This window comes from Vicugna pacos, chromosome 27, assembly GCF_048564905.1.
Source record: "Vicugna pacos chromosome 27, VicPac4, whole genome shotgun sequence".
In the NCBI taxonomy this organism is placed as follows: domain Eukaryota; kingdom Metazoa; phylum Chordata; class Mammalia; order Artiodactyla; family Camelidae; genus Vicugna; species Vicugna pacos.
In genome coordinates, this window is record NC_133013.1 from 8,409,147 (window position 1) to 8,429,463 (window position 20,317).

Genomic DNA, 20,317 nt, shown 5'->3' on the forward strand with positions numbered 1-20,317 from the left:
TACCATGTAACATGCACAAGTTCCAGGGATTAGGACCTAATATTTTTGAGGACAGTTTTTAGCCTACTATAGTAGTGTTTAGAAATCAAGGGGTTTGTGTGTGTGTGTGTGTGTGTGTGTGTGTGTGTGTGTGTGAGAGAGAGAGAGAGAGAGAGAGAGAGAGAGAGAGATTTTACATATTAACCTTTTATCCTGCAGCCTTAGTGCTAAACTCACATTAATTCTAGGAGTTTTTTGGTTGGTTCTTTGGGATTTTCTGCATAGATAATTATGTCATCTGCAAATAGGGACATTTTTATTTTTTTTCTTTTCAATCCATATGACTTTTATTTCTTCTTTTCTTGCCTTATTACGTTGACTAGTCTCTCCAATATGATGTGAATAGGAACAGTGAAAGTGGACAGCCTTCCCTTGTTCCTAATCTTGGGGGTAAAGCATTCAGTCATTCACTCTTAAATATGATACTAGCTTCTATTCCTTCTTTGCTGAGAAGTTTTAAAAATGTTTTTTCGTGTCATATGAGGCTACTATGTGCAACTGTACACCAACAAAGTGGACAACTTAGAAGAAATGGGCAATTTCTTAGAAAGGTACAATTTACCAAGACTGAACCAGAAAGAAATAGTAAATATGAACAGACCAATTACCAGCACTGAAATTGAGTCAGTAATTTTAAAACTCCCAGCAAACAAAAGTCCATGAGCAGATGGCTTCACAGGGGAATTCTGCCAAACATTTAGAGAAAAGTTAATGTCTATCCTTCTGAAACTATCCTGAAAAATTCCAGAGGAAGGAATACTTCCAAACTCATCCTATGAGGCCACCACCAGCCTGATACCAAAACCAGACAAAGATATCACAGACAATAAAGTTACAGGCCAATAGATCTTATGAATACAGATGCAAAAATCCCCAACAAAATACTACCAAATTGACTCCAACAATACACTGAAAGGATCGTACACCATGATCAAATGGGATTTATCCCAGGGTTTCAGGCATGCAAGGATTTTTCAATATCCCAAAATCAATCAATGTGATACATACCACATTAACAAATTGAAGAATAAAAACCATATGATCGTCTCAACAGATGCAGAAATAGCTTTTGATAAAATTCAACATCCATTTATGATAAAAACTCTCCAGAAAGTGGGCACAGAGGGAACATATGTCAACATAATAAAGGCCATATATGACAAGCCCACAGCTCACATTATACTTAATGGTGAAAAGTTGAAAGCATTTCCTCTAAGATCAGGAACAAGACAAGGATGCCTGCTCTTGCCACTTTTATTCAACATAATTTTGGAAGTCCTAGCCAGAGCAATCACAGAAGAAAAGGAAATAAAAGGAATCCAAATTGGGAAAGAAGAAGTAAAACTGTCACTGTTTGTGGATGACAAGATACTATGCACATAGTAAATCCTGAAGATGCCACCAGAAAACTACTAGAGCTTCACCAAATCAATGGATTTGGTGAAGTTGCAGGATACAAAATTAGTCTGCAGAAATCAGTTGCATTTCTACACACTTAACAACAAAAGAGCAGAAAAAGAAATTGAGGGAAAATCCGTTTACCGTCACATCAAAAGGAATAAAATATCTAGGAATCAACCTACCCAAGGAGGCAAAGGACCTGTACTCTGAAAACTTTAAGACACTGATGAAATTGAAGGTGACACAAACACATGGAAAGATATATCATGTTCCTGGACTGAAGAATCAATATTGTTAAAATGCCCATACTACCCAAGGCAATATACAGGTCCAATGCAATCCTTATCAAATTACCAGTGACATTTTTCACAGAACTGGATCAAAAAATGTTAAAATACATATAGAAACACAAAAGACCCCAAATAGCCAAAACAGTCTTGAGAAAGAAGAACAGAACTGGGGGATCACACTCCTTGACTTCAGACTACACTATAAAACTACAGTAATCAAAACAGTATGATAACAGGCACAAAAACAGACCCATAGATCAATGGAACAGGATAGAAAGTCTGGAAATAAACCCACACACTTATGGTCAGTTAATCTGCGACAATGGAGGCAAGCATATACGATGGAGAAAAAGTCTCCTTAGGAAGTGGTGCTGGGAAAACTGGACAACTGCATGTACAAGAATGAAATTAGAACCTTCTCTGACATCATGCACAAGAATAAACTCAAAATGGATTAAAGACGTAAATGTAAGACCTGATGCAAAAAAACTCCTAGAGGAAAACATAGAAAGAACATTTCTTGACATAAATCACAGCAATATGTTTTTGGATCCATCTCCTAGAGTAATGGAAATAAAAGCAAAAATAAATAAATGGGACCTAATTAAACTTAAAAGCTTTTGGACACTAAAGGAAAGCATAAACAAAACTAAAAAAGATAACCTACAGAATGGGAGAAAATATTTGCAAATGATACAACTGACAAGGGACTGATTTCCAAACTATACAAACAGTACAGCTTAATAGCAAAAAACAAACAAACAAAAACCAACCCAATCAAAAAGTGGGCAGAAAAGCTAAACAGACATTTCTCCAAAGAAGACATCCAGATGGCCAACAGGCACACGAAAAGATGCTCAATATCATTAATTATGAGAGAAATGCAAGTCAAAACTACAATGAAATACCACCTCACACCAGTCAGAGTAATAACATACCATGATAAAGAGATGTTTGTCTCAGTAATGCAAAGCTGGTTCAAAATTTAGAGATCAATGAATGTAATTCATCATATTAATGATCTAAACAAGGGGAAAATAGATGCATTATATCAACCTATACAGAAAAATCGTATGACAAAATTCAACATCCATGTTGATTTCTAGTTTAATTTCATTATGACCTGAAACATACATTGCATGATTTCAATTCTTTAAGCTTGTTAAGGTTTGTTTTATGATCCATGATATGTTCTATCTTGGTGAGTGTTCGGGCATTTAAATACTGGGTTTTCTCTGAAGGGAGGTATACCTCTAACCCGGGCCATTTGTTTGCTTATTAGCTCAAGAGTGTTTCTGTAAGGTTGTCACTCATAGCCCATTGATCCTTTGTCTAGGAGATCAAGGATGTGAGGAGTGATGCTGAGGATGAAGAGGAAGAGGAAGAGGAGGAAGAGGAGGAGGAGGAGGAAAAGGAAGAAGTCACCAAAAGCAAAGAGAGAAACTGTCTGAAGAACGGCCTCGGGGCCACCAAGCACCTCATTCCCAATGGTCAGCATGGCCGTTAGCTTGAAGCCCACGCAGCTCCCAGGGCACAGGGCGCTGGAGGGCTGCTGGGAGCCGGAAGTGCTCCCTCCTCCGCTGCCATGGCCTCGGGACCCACAGGGACCCCAGATTTCGCCCCTCTTTCCAACCACCACCTTGCCCCCTCCTAAGATGTATTTAACAAAATGTTGTTAATTTGTGTTAAAATGTTAAATATAAGCATCCTTGTGGATTTTTACTGCAGTTAGGACTCAGACTGGTCAGAGGGTTCAGAGGTTTCTCTAGAGGACCGCTCCAGTTCTGACTGTGCCCATTCATGCACTTGACACGTTTGGAGCTCACCTTTTGGTAGGTCCTCCCCTTCCCATCTTGTTTCTCCTCAGGATGGTTTAAGAAGTACTAAGTTAACCCTCTTTTTCCAGGCGTGTTTGGCCAGAGAGAGCCGCTCCTTTCCCTGCAATGAGCTAGAGCGGCAATGGAACCAGGGGTCAGGCCCGCAGGGCACACGGGCCCCTCTGAGCCGTGGGCCACGTTTAAACCTCCCGTGCTGTGTGCTTCTTCTCTCCAGTGGGAATAGTCGGCCCTGCCCTGTCCCCACGGGGTCACGTGGGATCATCCTGGAGGAGGAAGTGCACACTGTCGGCTGTGGTGTTCCTGCTGCCTGCCCCTCTCTTCACGGTGATTCCTGCTCACCCTTCTGGGAGAGAAACCTGGCAAAACTTGGCACTGAATGGACCTGAATGAAAGGCCCAGTTTTGAAATATTCCTTTCAAGTGTGTCTGGAGATAGCTAGAAATGCAAATACCCAGAAAGCTGTTTCCACTTTATTTGTATTTGTTAGCTCCCCAAGGGTAATTCTCCAGTCCCCCGGTTTTCCTCCCTCAGGCCCATGGCCAGGGGGAGTGAGTCTGAGCCCTGTTCCTTCTTATCTTTTCCGAGTCTCTCACTTATTTCTTCTCTGAGAGGGAAGCTTCCTTGCTGTGGCCCTGAGCCCCTCCTTCAGGCCAGCAGAGCTACCCAGTGGGCAGCGGGGTGCACCTGAGGGCCCCGCTGGGGGACTGGACCCAGGTCAGGTGGCTCACCCAGCCACTGTCACCCAGGAAGCCGAGCCTCTGGGTACTGGCATGTGTCTGAGCTGCCAAGGGGCATCTAGGGAACAGAAAGGGACGCTACACTGTAAATGTCTGCTACCCAGCTAGACCGCATAATAGTAAAGCAGAACAAAGAAAGGGCTGGAAAATACCCCTGAGAAACGTCCAGTGACAGCTGCTTGAGTCAGCGACAGCTCCTGGGGCTGCCTGCCTCCTGGGAGGATGGAGCTGCTGGGTCAGGAGCCAGGCTTGTGCCCCCACAGCGCACGTCTCCTGAGGCCAGCATGCAGGGCCGATCTCAGAGACTTCTCGGTCTCTGCTGACTGAGGAGAGGTAGAGCCTTGCAGAGGAAGGGCCCGAGCAGACTGTGTGACATGTCCTCACCTCACCCAGTCTCCTGGTCTTTTTTGGCTGCATTTTGCACCTTCAGTCTGTTTTGCCCAGGGCCCATGTTATAAAGCCAAGTGAGTGGGAGCCAAGACCACGGGGGCTGGTAAAGCCCGGACAGGCCCCACCGACAGGGCCGAGAAGCGCCCTGCACAGTAAAACTGTCTGCATTTTTTTGTTTGTCAATAACAAGATACTTTAAAAACCTTCAGGCTAAACAAAAACAAAATCAAAGAAAACCTTCAGAATTTCTTGCCAACAAAATCTCTTTTTGAGGATTTGTTAGAACAACAGAAAAACATGTGTCAAGTTCCTCTGCGTAATACTTGGTTTTATGGGTACAGTAACGTGCATTATATGTTTAATGTTACAACTCCCAAATGCCTCTACTCACTTTAGAGCGTAGCTTTTGAATTATTATTGATATTATATGCTTTTTTATTTTTGGTGGAAGATCACACTGAGACATTATTTTTTATGTTTCCAGTTAACAGACTTTTTTTCCCCCTTGATTTATTTTGGTCTTGTCTCTGTACCAAATATGTTCTTGCTTGAGCTGGAAAATTGTTTATTTGCCACTCTATCCCCCAGTTCTTTTTTTCTTATTTGAATATTGAAGGTAAAGTTGTTATGCCAATTTCAACTATCTCTGATACAGCCAGAAGCACTAAACTACCTCAGAAGAGGCAGATATGCATTTTTGTAACATCTTTTAGGGTTTTTGTGGTTAAATTTTAAGGGTAACCTCTCTTTCTACAGGAAACAAGGGCTCATACCACACCAGATGACCTTATAAAAATATTACTGTAATGGTAATGACTTACAATAAAACAAAGGCAGAACCCAGCCTGTGTGGTGATTGGGTAGATTGGGCACATACATTGCTTGGCTTCTTAGGGATCATTACCAGTCTTACTGAGTGGTGGAAACAAAGATTTGCCAGCCCTCTAGAAACACCCCATGGGGGTCCGGAGAAGCAGTGAGGAGAACAGAGCCCAGTTAGGACATCACGGCCGCTGGCCTTGGGGCGCCAGACACCAGACAGTGAGAGGCAGTGGGTCCGGCCCGGCTGGGGTGAGCCCCTTGGCTGTGCACCGTGTAGATGACACCTGTGAGCTGGAGACTAACCTGGGTCACAGCACCGGGGCCCTGCAGCACAAGGCCCTGTAGAGGTGCTAAGTAAGGGCGGTGAGCCTAGAGGTATTGTCTCAGCCACCTTTTCCATACCTACCCTTCACATGTGGAGGAGGAAGCAGGGCCTACTGGTGGCTCTACTGGCTGTCCATCAGAATTACCTGCAGAGCTTAAGAAACACACCTTGCATGTTGCCTGCTTCACATTTTGATTCAGTACTTCTAGGGTGAGAAAAAGAAATCTGCATCTTAACCAAGTCCAGGTGCTTCTGAAGAGCAGTCAGGACTCTGTGTGGCCCCATCTGGTTTTATTCTTACCAGCAGTTTTATATGCTAATAGATGAGAATGTGCAGAATGTTTACTACAAAAATAAACCCAAATCAAGTAATAAAGGAGAAAAAGAAACAAAGAACAATCAAGACAAATAGAAAACATTGTAAGAGCTTTATCCTGGTTGGTCTAACAGTAGTACTAATTACCAACTCCAGATTTACCAGTGATTACATCCAATGTAAAAATAAAGAGTACCTGATTGGATTTTTAAAAATCCCATCTATATACTGCTTAGCAGAGATACACTGTAAGTATAAGCAGAAAGAAACGTTGAAAGTCAAAGGAGGGAGGAAGGTATACCACGCAAACTGGACCCCACGAAAGCTGACATAGCTGTTCTAATTTCAGACAAAGGCAAGAAGAACTAGTGGGTATTAAAGGAGATGTTTCATAACAGTGAAAGGAATCAATCCACTGGGAAAATATTTAAACATTAAATCTATGTATTCTGAATAATATACCTTTAAAATAGAACTATAAAAGAAAAATTTTTATAGAATTAAAAAGAGTAACAAAGTCATAATTATGTTTTGGTGACTTTAACGCACCTTTCAGTACCTGAGAGGACAAGCAGACCAAAAGACGCTAAGAATATAGAAGATTTGAACAATGACATGAACAAAATTGACCTATTTGACACATGTAGAACACTGTGCCCAACAACTGGCACACATTCTTTTCAGCTGCACGTGAACATTTACCCAAATGAACCACATGATGGGCCTTAAAACAAATCCCAAAACATTTCAAAAGTTTTAGATCAGAGTATGATCACTGATCACAGTGAAATTAGACTAGAAATCCATAGCAGAAAGGTAAATAAAAAAATCACATGTTTTTAAATTAAGCAATGCTTCTTCTAAATAACTTACATAGCAAAGAAATCACAAGAAATGAAACATATCAAACTGAATTATGATAAAAAAATAATAAAACACCTGTGGGATTCAACTAATGACAAATTTATGGAAAACTTGTAATATTAAAAGCTTTTATAAGTAAAGAAGGCTGATGAAAATCAACAATCTAAATATCTCAAAAAAATTAAAGGAAAGTAATAAAATAGGAAACAAATATATAATAGAGAATATATTAAAAAGAAGTTGGTTCTTTAAAAGAAAACAAAATATAAAATCCTAGCAACACTGATCAAGAAAGACACAAACCAGCATTAGGAATGAAAAGGATCTGTCACTATGGATCAAGCAGACATTGAACGAATAAGAGGCTGTTACGAGCAACTTTATGTCAATAGACTTGAAGATGCAAAAAAAAGTGTAATTTCCTAGAATGATACAACTTATCAAAATGGGCACAAAAAGAAATAGATATCTAAATAATCTCCTATACAAAACAAAATTAAATCTGAAATTCTAAAATTTGCCCCTTCCCCCCTCAAAATCTTTAGGCCCGAATGGCTTATCCAGTGAGTTCTTCCAATATTTACGGAAGAAGTAACACGAGTATTGCAGAGACTTTTCCAGAGACAAAAGGAACACTTCCACGCTTGTTTGACAAGGCCGGCATAATCCTGATACTAAAATCTATCAAGAGCACTAGGAGGAAAACCCCAAAAACTACAGGCCTGCGTCACTTATGAACACAGGTGCAAAGTTTCTAAATAAAAGCAAATTGAATTCAGCAATGCGGAGAACGATAGTGCATGACAAACAAGTTGGGTTTATTTCAGGAATCTGTGGTTGGTTTACTATTTGAAAATCACTAGTATTCATCATTTTAAAAGAAAGCAAAAAGTCGTATCTTCAAAAGCCTTAGATAAAATTCAACATCCATTTATTTAAAAAAAAAAAACCTCACAGTAAAGAAAGAAGGAATTTCTTTTATCTGATTAATAGCATCTTCAAAATGTGCAATGCCAACATTTTAAAATGCTATAATGGTGAAATAATGAAAGATTTACCCCCTGGGATTATCACCAGAACAGAGATGTTCATTATCTTCAAGGACACCCATCATCCTGAATCTATTCAACATTGTACTTTTTATCCCAGCCAATATAATATTTAATGAGTAAATAAAATTGCAAGGCTCAAAAGGAAGAAATAAAACTGTGATTGCAAATGTAAATGCAAAAAAAAAAAAAAAAAACCCATACATGGTGTGTGGGTGTGAGTGTAAACCTATACAAACATGCCAAGGATTAAGACTAAGACAATCTTAAAATGAACAAAGTGGGAGAATTCATTCTACTAAATACCAAGACTGATTATAAAGAGGCAGTGTGAAATTGGTAAAAGGATAGACAAATAGAACAATAAATTTGTATGAAGTCCAGGAACAGACTCATGCATTTATGGATAGTTGGATATCTTTAAGGGTAAATATTAAACTTGACCCCTGCATAACGCTATACAAAACAAATTCCAGATTTTTTTGGCAAGTGTCAAAAGGACACTTCTCAATGTCCATCAAGAGTAGGATGGAGAAGTAAACTGTGTTCTGTTTATACTATGGGATACTGTATAGAAACAAAAATGAACAAGCTGCTACTTGCAACAATATAGCTTCCTCTTAGAATCTTAAAGTTTTGCAGAAGAATCTAATGGAAAAATGAATACATACTTTCTGTTTCCATTTTTTAAATCAAGTTCAAAAACGGACAAAAATCAATCTATGCTGTTTGTAAAGGTGAGGATGGTGGTTACACCTTTACGGAGAGGAGAGGGACTCCGTCTGGATGGGGCCCCGGGGGCTTCAGGTGCTAGTGAGACTCTGCTTCTTGATGGGGGGGAGGTGGGGTGGTGACTTGAGTGTGTTCAGTTTGTGAGAAATCATCAAGCTGTACACTTAGGATTCATATGCTGTTCTGTACGTATAATTTTTTAAGTTGTTAGAATGAAAAAGAAAAAGCTAGCAACTTTTAAGTCCTTAGCTTTCTAAGACAGCTAATGTCGCAGTCTCTTCTTTATAAAAACTTTTAATGCCAAAACTATCTTTAACATATACATAAAAGCCCATAATCTTGCTCCCACATAATCCTTACTGGCATTTAAAATAAAAGTAATAAAAGTCACACATGTGCATAATTAGAGCATTCAAATAATGCAAAAATAATTTAAACATGCACCAGATGAAAACTGAAAAGCTCCCTGCAAAGGGAAACACTCTTAATGTTCACTGTGATACCATCCAGAAACATTCTCCTGCCTATTTTAGCCTGAATCTGCTGTGGAATGCCAGCGTCCCAGACAGCCCCAACACAGCCTGTTTCTGTGACAGAGCTGACTGCCCAGTGCAGGGAGACAGAGCACCTAGAGAAGCTTGGGAATGCTCAGTGAGTGAAGGGCGAGGTCACATTGTTTTTTGAGAATTTGAAGTATGTTTTATGAGTCTTTCAATGCCAAGACATAATTGGGATCAGCTAAGGATGGTGATACAGCGGTTTAGGACTGGTGACAGCAAAGGAGAGATTTTGAGATGAGAGGTTCAAAGAGTTGTGTAAGTTTCTTATGCAATAAACTATCTGTTGATGTTTTCTATTGAGAAGTTGACGGGTCTTGTGAGAAGGTTCTGAAATCAACAGTACAATTATTTTCCTGGCAAAAGCCTTCTGGAATAGTAAAGTTATGCTAATGAAGACAATGGAAGAGTCAAGTTATGTAAATTGGGGACAGCGAGCTGTGTGGGGTAGATGGTTTGTGTTCTCAGTACATCCTTATGTTACCTTTATCCCTGTAAACTCTGCTCTAATGGGCTCAGAGAGAGGGGAATGAAAACATAGAAAGAAGCACCTTCTGTGTCTGCCCCTGGGACTGTGAACACCCAGAGGGGACACCTTTAGCTAATTTGCACTAAAGCTCCATATAGATTCTTGGCTGCTCTATATAATATACTTTTTAAAAATGAAAATCTGCAGAGTCTACACATTGATCTACCCCTTGCTTTCTTCTCATCAATGCGGTGTAGAGCTCTTTCCATATCAGCACAGAGTTCACTGTCATTTCTGTAAGAGCTGCCCAGCTCCTTAGAAATTCATCACCAGGTGCTTAACCAGTCTCATATTGTTGGACACTTGAATTGTTCCTCATTTTTAGCTCTTCTAATACTGCCATGAACATCCTTGGGAGGAAATAACTAACCCAGTCTGTGTGGGTTAAAACCTCTACTCTGTTACTTACTGTGTAACCTTGAGCAAGTCTCTTGATCTGTTCACCTTTAGTTTATTCATCTGTAAAATGGGCACAGAACCTTCTTCGTTATGTCATTTTGGGGATTAAATGAGATGATTCACATAAAACATTTTTCACCCCACCTTCACATAGTAAGCACTTGGTAAGTGTTAATTCTTCTTATTCAGAATTCCCATAAGGTAAATTTCTACTAGTAAATTTCTACTAGTAGGGTCAAGGCACATGAAGTTTGGGTTGTTGGTTTTTTTTCACATGCAGTTTTAATTTTAATAGATACAAATTGCCTTCCAAAAAAGGTGTACAAATTTAAGTTCTACTGACAGTGTTTGAGAGTGGCCATTTCTCTGGAAAGGGCATGGTTAACCTTTGATCTTTACTCCAGTCTGGATTTTCATCTCTTACTGTTGGCTTGAAGGCATCTCTTCAATGTGAATGAGATGGGACACGTGTGCTTCTTGCTTCTGCTCACCCACTTTCCTACCGGGTTAGTGTTCTTCTCGTTAGGTTTCTGTGAGCTCACTCTAAATTCAGGTGATCAGCTTTTTTTCTGTCCTCTGTCATACAAAATTTTCTGTTTGCCTTTGGTCTTATGATTTTATATGTAATATTTTGGGGGAGCCCCCACATGAATTTTAAGTTTTTCTGTAGTACAACATATCAGTCTTTTCCTTAACAGGCTCTGGACTGTTCCCTAAACAAAATTATACATAAAAATCATTCATGCTGCTGCTTTTTTTTTTTCAGAGAGAAATTTATTTTTTATTTTTAAATTTATTTTGCATTCTTTAGTTTATCACAACATGCTTCTTTTTACAGGTTCCATGGATTCATTGATTCTCTGCTCCAGCTGGCATTTATTTTGATGTAAGAAGTAAAATGGGAAGGGATTTTTTTTTTTTAATTTGTTGGTTGTCCTCCAACACATTTGCTGAATTCTCTTTCTTTGTGTGTGTGTTTGAAATGCCACCCTTAAGTTCCCAAACGTATTTTGTGTTTCTGGTCTCTATGCCCGTTCCACTCTGTTTTGGTGAAGTTCTTAGCTTATACCAAATTGTTTTAATCTGAATACCTTTATAGTAGGTTTTAATATGGTTGGATCAGTGACCCAACTTTACTCTTTGATTTCTGAATTTCTGGCCCATCTCACATTTTAATTTAATTTTATCTCCAACATTTCTTTTATTCCAAACTAGAAACTAGATGAATTCTAAAGTTTTTTTCATTAGGTTCCCCCCAAATCCTGATGGTATGTTCTTTTGAGATTGCTTTGAATTTATAATAATTTATGAACATATCTATTATGTTCAAGAGTTTGATCCTTTTTTCAAAGAGATTGCACGTCTTCAAATTCTCCTCTTCATATCTGTTTCAGGGATTTTTTTTTTCCTTAATTTTAATGGAAGTACTGGGGATTGAACTCAGGCCCTTACCCATGCTAAGCACACGGTCTACCACTGAGCTATACCCACTCCTTTCTATTTGCTTTAGGTCAACACTTCCTTAGAGATTATTCTGCAGTGCCTGTGGACATGTGCTTTCCTTCTGCTCGTTTGGAGGGTTAACAGTGTGTTGATTTCCTAATGATTATCTTCATATCTCCGTTATGCAGGAGGTGATCATTTCAGATATTAACTGGAGTCTCCTAGTTTCCAGTCTTATTAGAGCTCTGGCCCGTACCAGGGAGCTGGGGGGAGCTGTCTGCTCAGGGTGGCCCAGACCAGGGGTTACAGGGGAACATTTGGCTCTGGCAGGGCCTTAAAGAGATGTGAAATGTCTTCCTACCCAGGGTAGCTGCGGAAGGGAAGGGAAATCTGGTTCAAATTCCTAACATGGAACCCTTGGTGTCTGCTTAACAGAGGAGGCTCTCCTTTGGGAGAAGAGAGGATCAATGTGGCTGAACAATAGATATTTTAAAATAATACAAATGGGACATTTTTCTATTTTACACAATCCATGACCCCTTAGAAATACTTTTGTGAAGCTAGGTTTGGTTTCCTACTGGAAACCCCCATAAGTTCTGAAATTACAGAGGGGAAACCAAAGCCCTGAGGGAGGCCCTCGGATTCCCACCAATCCTCTGGGGGAGCTGGTTCCACCCACTCCTGCTGGTTTCGAAGAAGGGAACACTTTATCTTTCCATCTTCCACTACCCTCACCAATGGGAGGAATTTTTTTGAGCTTTACCTTTTGCACCTGGCATTAGGAAAACAATAGACCTTCACTGAGGGTCACTGCAGGGGGGGATTTTTAAATAAGAAAACCAAAGCCCGTGAGGAAAAGACTGGCCCAGCACTGCTTGTCACACTTGCTGCCATCTGGGCATCACTTGCTTTAGCAGCAGGGTCCTGGTCAGAACAGGGTATTGGTGAAGTCTGTGCAAAACAGATGAAGTTTTCCCACTTGAAATTTGAATAGGAACCTCCATACCTCGCCCTCAAGCTGGCTCTGAAGCCCCACCCTGCAAGCAGCCTCCTATCTTGGGCAGTTTTCTTGGCGCTCTGCCTCTCCCGTCCCCCACCAGTGATATCCTAGCCCCGCCCCGGCAGAGCCTCCTCTGCCAGCATCCCTTGGGTCCCTGAGAACTGCCACGGCTCAGCCCCAGGACTTGTGCGCAAGTGAGTGACTCTGCCTCAGCCCATCTCACGCAGTGAGCAAAGGCTTCTGGTCTGGAGAGTGTTAAGCGGTCCATAAGTAAATGTGTCCTGCCTCTGGGGAAGCAGGACCTGCCTCTCTCCCGGGCTGTTGTCTCAGCTGCCTCATGCACACAACCTGTTGCTTTAAAGAGGCCCTTTGCCAAGTTGCCAAACTCTCTTTTGTCCCTGCAAATAAAACTTTCCACCAGGTGGCCCTCAAGTTCCTGTTAAAGGAAAAATCAGAAACAGACACAGTCCATAGGTTTTTAAAAAGAGAGAGCAAGTAGGGACCAGAGAACCACAGATAAATGAGAGCCCCTGGTATCAAACAGGGATGCTCTGGGAGGACACCTGTCCCTGGGCAGCTGCTTTGGGCGCCCAGCAATTAGCCTGGGATTTGGGACCCAAAAGGGCTTGGCCAGTGATACTTCTGGGCTGGGCATTGCCTCATATGTCCTGTTCCACTGGTTTCTGTGGGTCGTGGAAGGGTCCCCGGAACTCACCACTAACAACAGGTCTGCCTTGCTCCCTGGATAACTGTCAGGTCCCTGGTTCCTGTGATTGGTCTTTCACGGGCACCCTTTCTCTTTGTGACAATGGTGTCAGTGAACAAGCCCAGTGATAGACAGGACACACTGGGCCACGTCTGAATTCTTCTGCACCAGCCCATTTGGGTTAAAGCAAACTTGTACACACTCCTCCCGCCCTCCCTCAGCTGCCAGGTTGGGGCTTAAGTCTCTCCCCATCCCAGGTGTTCTGACACTGCGCTTCTGAGGAAGGGGAAGGCCTTTGGAACATTTATACTGGGGCCCTAGAATATGAACTTGATCTTGGAAGACCGAGCTCAGTGCTCCTCACCCCAGGCTGCCAAATACCACTTAAGGGTCCAGATGCCACTGGACTTCGTATCCAGCACACTCAGGAGTGGGAGCCCTTAACCTACCCAGCAAGTTGTCCTCTGCAGAGGCAGAGCAACCTGGCCCCTTGGGCATCTGAAGACAGCCATGCTGGGGTCAGAGGGCAACAGGTCAGTCGGCCAGGGCAACATAAAGAGACTGTTGCAAATGGCCAACAAGGAATGGCTGGGGAAGGCCAGGCCCACCAGTAGGATCATTGCTTGGAATTTGTTATCTGCAGGTAATTTATTATTTTTTTTTAAAAAGTGAATTCAAATTTATTTCTATAATTTAATGTATGATGTTTCTTATCATGTCATCCAACGATGAATTCCATGTCATCAGTCTGCAGAAAGGAGACGGGGGCTAGTGAGGAGCCAGGTGAAAGGCACAAGGCGTGGTTTCTGGAGTCCAGCAGCCCCCGGCTGGAGTCACAGCCCACAGCTTCGGAGACATGCCGCCTGGGGAAGCTTCTTCATCCTTCAGAGCCTCTAGTTCCTTATTGGTAAGAATGTCTTCCTCTGAGACATGTTGTAAGGTTTAAATGAGATCTATAAGCACCCAGCACAGAAACACTACTCAGCAAATACCAGCTTCACTTCCCAAATACAGACCAAAGTCACCCCACTTGTAAATGGCAGAGCTTTGGTTTAAATCTATACTTTAGGCTGATTTCCAATACCTTTTGCATTGATGTGATTAAAACATCTTGTGGTCCACAATGTGTCGTTCCAAGGGGTTAAAATGTACAGCAAGACACACCAGATCTAGTGGTTTCATGGGTGAATTCTACCAAATATTTAGGAAATAAATAATGCCATTCAATACATATTCTTACAGAGAATAGAAAAAGAGAAACCACTCCCCAATTTACTTTATGAGACCATAACAATCTTGATTATCTCTCAAAAAAACATCATGAGAAAGGAAAATTACAGGTCCATCTCACTCATGGACATGGACACACCTAAACAAATTATGAACAAATTGATTCCAAAAATGTATTTTAAAATACATCGTGCTAAGTTAAGTTTATTCTAGAAAAGCAAGGCTGGCTTTTAACATGAAAAAAAATAATGTCCAACAATTGGTGATGGAACAATTGATATCCACATGCAAAAAAAACAGACAAAAAAAGAACTTGGATCCATATCTCACACCATATACAAACATTAACTCCAAATGATCATAAATCTAAATGTGAAACTGAAAACAATAAAATGTCTAGAAGAAAACATAGAAGAAAATCTTTGTGACCTTGGACTAGGCAAGTATTTTTTCGGTACAACATGGAAAGCAGGATCTATAAAAGAAAAAATGATGAATCTGATTCTGTCACAATTAAGAATATTTACCCTTCAAAAGACATTGTTAAGAAGATGAAACGTTAAGAATCTGAAAAGAAAAAAAATGTTTATGTGTATAACTGAATCACTTTGCTGTACATTGAAACTAACATTGTAAATCAACTACCCCCACCACCCAGCTGTGCCCCCCTAGGGAACTCAGGCTAGGAAAAAACAGAATACTGGCCCTACATTGCTAGGTGTGGATCAAAGGAATGATTTCCATGACCCCAGACCTTTGCACCTTCACTTTGCATAGAAAAGTGCTATGTTTCTTAACTTGAGATTTTTTTTTTAATTAACAGTAATTTAATGGTCTGACTACCTAGTCTTTGTGGCAAAACTACGTATATTCCTGGTTCCTCCCTTGCCTTGGCGGAACAGTCTCTTCGAGCGATCTGAGAGGCCGCCTCCTGGGCTTCAATGCTCAGAAAGTTCACCGAGTAAAACATAACTGTCAGCTTTCAGGTTGTGCATTTTTCTCAGTCGACATGGTTATGTTCTGTTCCTTAGCCTAGGTGATAACAGGTTCATGGCTATTCATTTTCTTATTATTAGTTAAATATACATATACCTTTTATGTGCTCATACTCTTCTGTACCTGGGATATATTCTACAGCTTAAAAATAAAGTGGGCAAAAACGAGTGTGTCGAGGTTTGGAGTCGGGAAAATCTAAGGTCTGCTCTCCACCGTCCGGGGCCTTGGTGGGTTTCTCTTACCCCGCTGAAGCTCGGCTTTTTGTAGTTGTTGTTGTTATAAATTGGGAATAACTGTAAATGCAGTACAGCCATCAAATCTGAGCAGAGGCTGGGATTCTGGCAGGGTAAATAATGACAGGGAAGTTTGGCTCCTTCCCCTCCCCGCAGTATAATTCAGTTTAAGATGACAAAATAGATAGGATGAATGATGGCTGTTTTTTAATCCCTGATTGTCTTAAATGGGCCATGACAGTGATCGCATTATACCTGATTCTAACAGGAAAAAACAAAACTCTGGAACAATTGAATAAAGCAAGTCAAATTATGGGCTTTGGGTCAAGATGGGACATTCAAGAATACAGTGGTCAGTGTGGTCACTCTTAATAGAGCTCTCAGGGAAAATGCCTGGCCAGGGCCACTGCTTGGAAGGAGTCTGTGGTCTCGGTGGGGGTCAGCTCAGCCTCGCAGGCACCATGTGGTTGGGGAGGGGGATGTGGGCGGGGGGTTGGGGAGAAGGAGCGAGTAGAAGGGGAGAGCCAGGGAGATCGCAGAAGTCTGAATGGAGTGAGTCCTCTTTTCCCTTCCCCCTCTCTGACTCTTCCTAACTCACCCCACCCCAGCCCACCACCATTTCTTCTCCCTCCTAACCCCACCCCTACCCGCAGTCCCTGACCACCCCCAGCTCCCCCACCCTTTCACTTTAGTGACGCAGTTTGTCCCTAGCTCTACCTGCTGGTGGCTCTGTCCACCTGAAGAGCCCCACCTTTGCTTGGGGAACCTCCTCTCATCATAGTAAAACATTTCCCTTTAAAGGATGGGATTGGCAGATGCCTCGGAGAGAGTGCAAGGCCTCGCTTCCCCGCCCCTTCCCGCTCGCCAACACCCCCAGGCCAGGCGGGACGCCAACCGCCTGCCCTGGGCCAGGTGGAGGCGGGCTGTGAAAAACGCTCTCAGAGAGGCGGCGTCCAGGCTGCCGGGTGGCTGTGACCTTCCTGCCCTGCGGACCCGCGGGCCGAGCGGGTGGGAGGCGCGTGGAGGGGGGCCCCGGCCGGCCAGGGAGCTCCCCGCCCCGGCGACCCTGCTCTCGATGACCCCCGCCCAAGCCGGAGCGCCAGGGCGCAGGAGGGGCACGGGCCGCGCCCGGTCTCCTCTCCCCCGGGCGCCCGGGAAAGGGAGGCGAGGGACCCCGCGCACCTGTCCCCAAGCCTCTTAGGAAATGGCTTTGAGCGGGGCCTGGATTCCCACTCGGCCTGGAGGGCCTCTTGGCGGCTTTGTGAAACCCGGGTACCAAGCGCCTTTTCTGCATCCCACACTTGGCCAACTCCCGCGTCTCACCCCGTCCGTCCGCAGCAAGGGCTGGAGGGTCCCCGGAGAGAAATAAGGCAAGGAAACACGAAATCGGGTCCAACGGAGTAAACAGAGACAAAGAAATGGACTTCCCCCTTCTGTTCTTGGCAAGGACTTCCAGAGGCTGCAGGGAAGGGGAATTTGATAACCATGTAACTTCGATGGCCCAGGCCTTGTCTGGCCCTGAGCCAAGTGCGTGTTTGCAAAGCCAAACTGTGAGGGTCACTTCTACAAAATCCATTCATCTTTCAGCTTGATGCATCTATCTGTCCCTCCCACCCCTCTCTTTTTCCCTTTAGTCTTCTGCCTCCCTCCCTTCAGGTCTCCTCTCTCCCCCTCCCTGCAGCATCAACCCTCCCATCTCCCAGGATCTTAAACAGATTTGATCTAATCATTCTCTGCATGTTATCATCACAGGGCCACCCAAGACCCTTCTTTGTTCTCTTCCATGATTTTCCCTGTGACCCTTCACCTTCCACTCCCCAAAGAGGAACCCAGTCTACATATTTAATGTATGTTTTTGTAGTCCACTTTCTGTCTTCAAAACACAGTGTTGCTTGAGATTTTATTACATAAAAGTATTGTTAAAATTTAACTCATTATTTGCATTTTAAATTCAATATGTACATGGCTTTTTTTTAAAAGTATAGTTGACTTACAATGTTTCAGGTGTACAGCAAAGTGATTCATTTAGACATACATGTATGTATTCTTTTCCATTGTAGGTTATCACAAGATATTGAATATACTTCCCTGTGCTATCCAGTAGGTCCTTGTTGTTAATCTATTTTTATATATAGTAGTGTGTATCTGTTAACCCTATTTATTCTTCCCCCTGCTTCCCTTTGATAACCATAAGTTTGTTTTCAATGTCTGAGTCTGTTCCTCTTTTGTAAGTAAGATTATTTGTATCATTTTTTTGATTCTACATGTAAGTGATATCATGTGCTATTTGTCTTTCTCTTTCTGACTTAGTACATTTAGTATGATAATCTTTAGGTCTGTCCATGTTGCTGCAAATTGATGGCATTGTTTCATTCTTTTTTATGACTGAGTAATATTTCATTGTATATTTATACCACATCTTCTTTGTCCATTCATCTGTCAATGGACATTTAGGTTGCTTCCATGTCTTGGCTATTGTAAATATTGCTACTATGAATATTGGGGTGCATGTATTTTTTCGAATTAGAGATTTTGTCTTTCTCAGACATATGCCCAGGAGTGGGATTGCTGGATCATGTAGTAATCCTGTTTTCCATAGTGGCTATTCCAAACTACATTCCCACCAACAGTGTAGGAGGGTTCCCTTTTCTCCACACCCTCTCCAGCATTTATTTGCAGACTTTTTAATGATGGCCATTCTGATTGGTATGAGGTGATAACCTCACTGTAGTTTTGACTTGCATTTCTCCAATAATTAGCAATGTGGAGCATCTTTTCATGTAGCTGTTGGTCACCTGCACAACATGGCTTTTGAAACAAATTGATTGAGCTATAGTTGACATACAGCAAACTGCAGGTGTTTAAAGTGTACCATTTGATAAGTTTTGACATACTATATGCACTCATGAAACAGTCACTGCAATCAATATAGTGAACATATTCAAAAGCTTCCTCCTGTCCCTTTGTAATTCCTTACTCATACACCTCCCTGCACCCATCCTTTCCCACAGTCAACAGCTGATCTGTCACCACAAATTAGTTTGCATTTCTAGAATTTTATATGAATAGAATCCCACGCTATCCTCTTTCTAGTGTGTGTGGCTTCCTCTCCTCAGTAACTGAGATCTATTAATATCATCAGATATAATCAATAGTTCACTCTTCTTTATTGTCAAATACTATTTCATTATATCTGCCATTGTGTATTATGATTTCTATAATTTTGTTTATCCATTCTTCTGTTGATGGGCATTTGGGTTGTTCCTAGTTTTTGGCTATTACAGATAAAACTGTCATGGTCATTCATTTACAAATCTTTATACAAACATACACTTTCATACCTGAATAGAATGGCTGGGTATGTTTGTGTTTAAGTTTAAGGAAATTGCCAAGGATGGCAACATATGAACTTACCTCCTCCAATAGACACACTGAATCTATAGCCACACACAGGGCAATTCCTTCTGAAAGAAATGCAGAAGCCAGCTGAGTGACTCCTACATATTGGGCAAGTGTCAAAATGCATAGGAAAGGCTGAGGCACATTCTCACCGTAAACCCCCTCCCCTGACATAGCAACAGCGTGTTTCCTTATAATTGACTTTTATTTTTATTGTGGTAAACTATATGGAACATAAAACTTACCATTTTAGCCATTTTAAATGTATCATTTAGTATCATTAAGTATGCTTACAATGTTGTGCAACCATCACCACTATCTATTTCTGCAATATTTTCATCATCAAATCTACACACTCTATACCCGATAAGCAGTAACTCTCCAACTCCATAACCTCTATTTTATATGCTGAGCCATATGGTAATTCTATGTTTAACTTTTTAAGGAACCGCCACATTTTTCTACAGAGGCTGCCCCATCTACATTCCCATCAGCAATGTATGAGGCCTCCAATTTCTCCACATCTTCGCCAACAATTACTAATTTCCATTGTTTTTGGTAGTAGCCATTCCAATGAGTATGAAGTGGTGTTTTATTGTGGTTTTGATTTTCATTTCCCAAATGATTAGCCATGTTGAGTATCTTTTCATGTCTTTTTGACCATTTGTGTGTCTTCTTGGGAGAAATGTCTATTCAAGTCCTTCGCTTATTTTTGATTCAGGTTATTATTGAGTTTTGAGAGTTCTTTATATATTTTGGATACAAGTACTCTATCAGATACATTCTCTGAAAATATGTCTTCCAGCCTGTGTCTTGTCTTTTCATTCCTTAAGTGTTTTTTTTTGTAGAGCAAAAGTTTTTAATTTCCATGAAAGCCAGTCTATCAATATTGCTCTTTTATGAATTATTCTTTTGTTGTTGTATCTAAGAAATTTTTGCCTAAAAATAGTCATAAAGATTTTCTCCTGTGTTTTCTTTTGAAAGTTTTATAGTTTTATGTTTTACATTTAGGTCTATGATCC

General features: G+C 41.5%; 1 protein-coding gene across 3 annotated transcripts in view; it reads left to right on the plus strand.

Moving 5' to 3' along the window:
- CERS3 (ceramide synthase 3) overlaps positions 1 to 5,538 on the plus strand; it is a 99,689-nt gene extending 94,151 nt beyond the window's left edge. For all 3 annotated transcript variants that reach the window (XM_072950688.1, XM_072950687.1, XM_006211494.4), the window contains one exon: positions 3,067 to 5,538. In XM_072950688.1, coding sequence (XP_072806789.1) covers positions 3,067 to 3,237 — 171 coding nt within the window. In that variant the 3' untranslated portion in view covers positions 3,238 to 5,538. The remainder of the gene's footprint in view (positions 1 to 3,066) is intronic.
- The last annotated feature ends 14,779 nt before the right edge of the window (positions 5,539 to 20,317 follow it).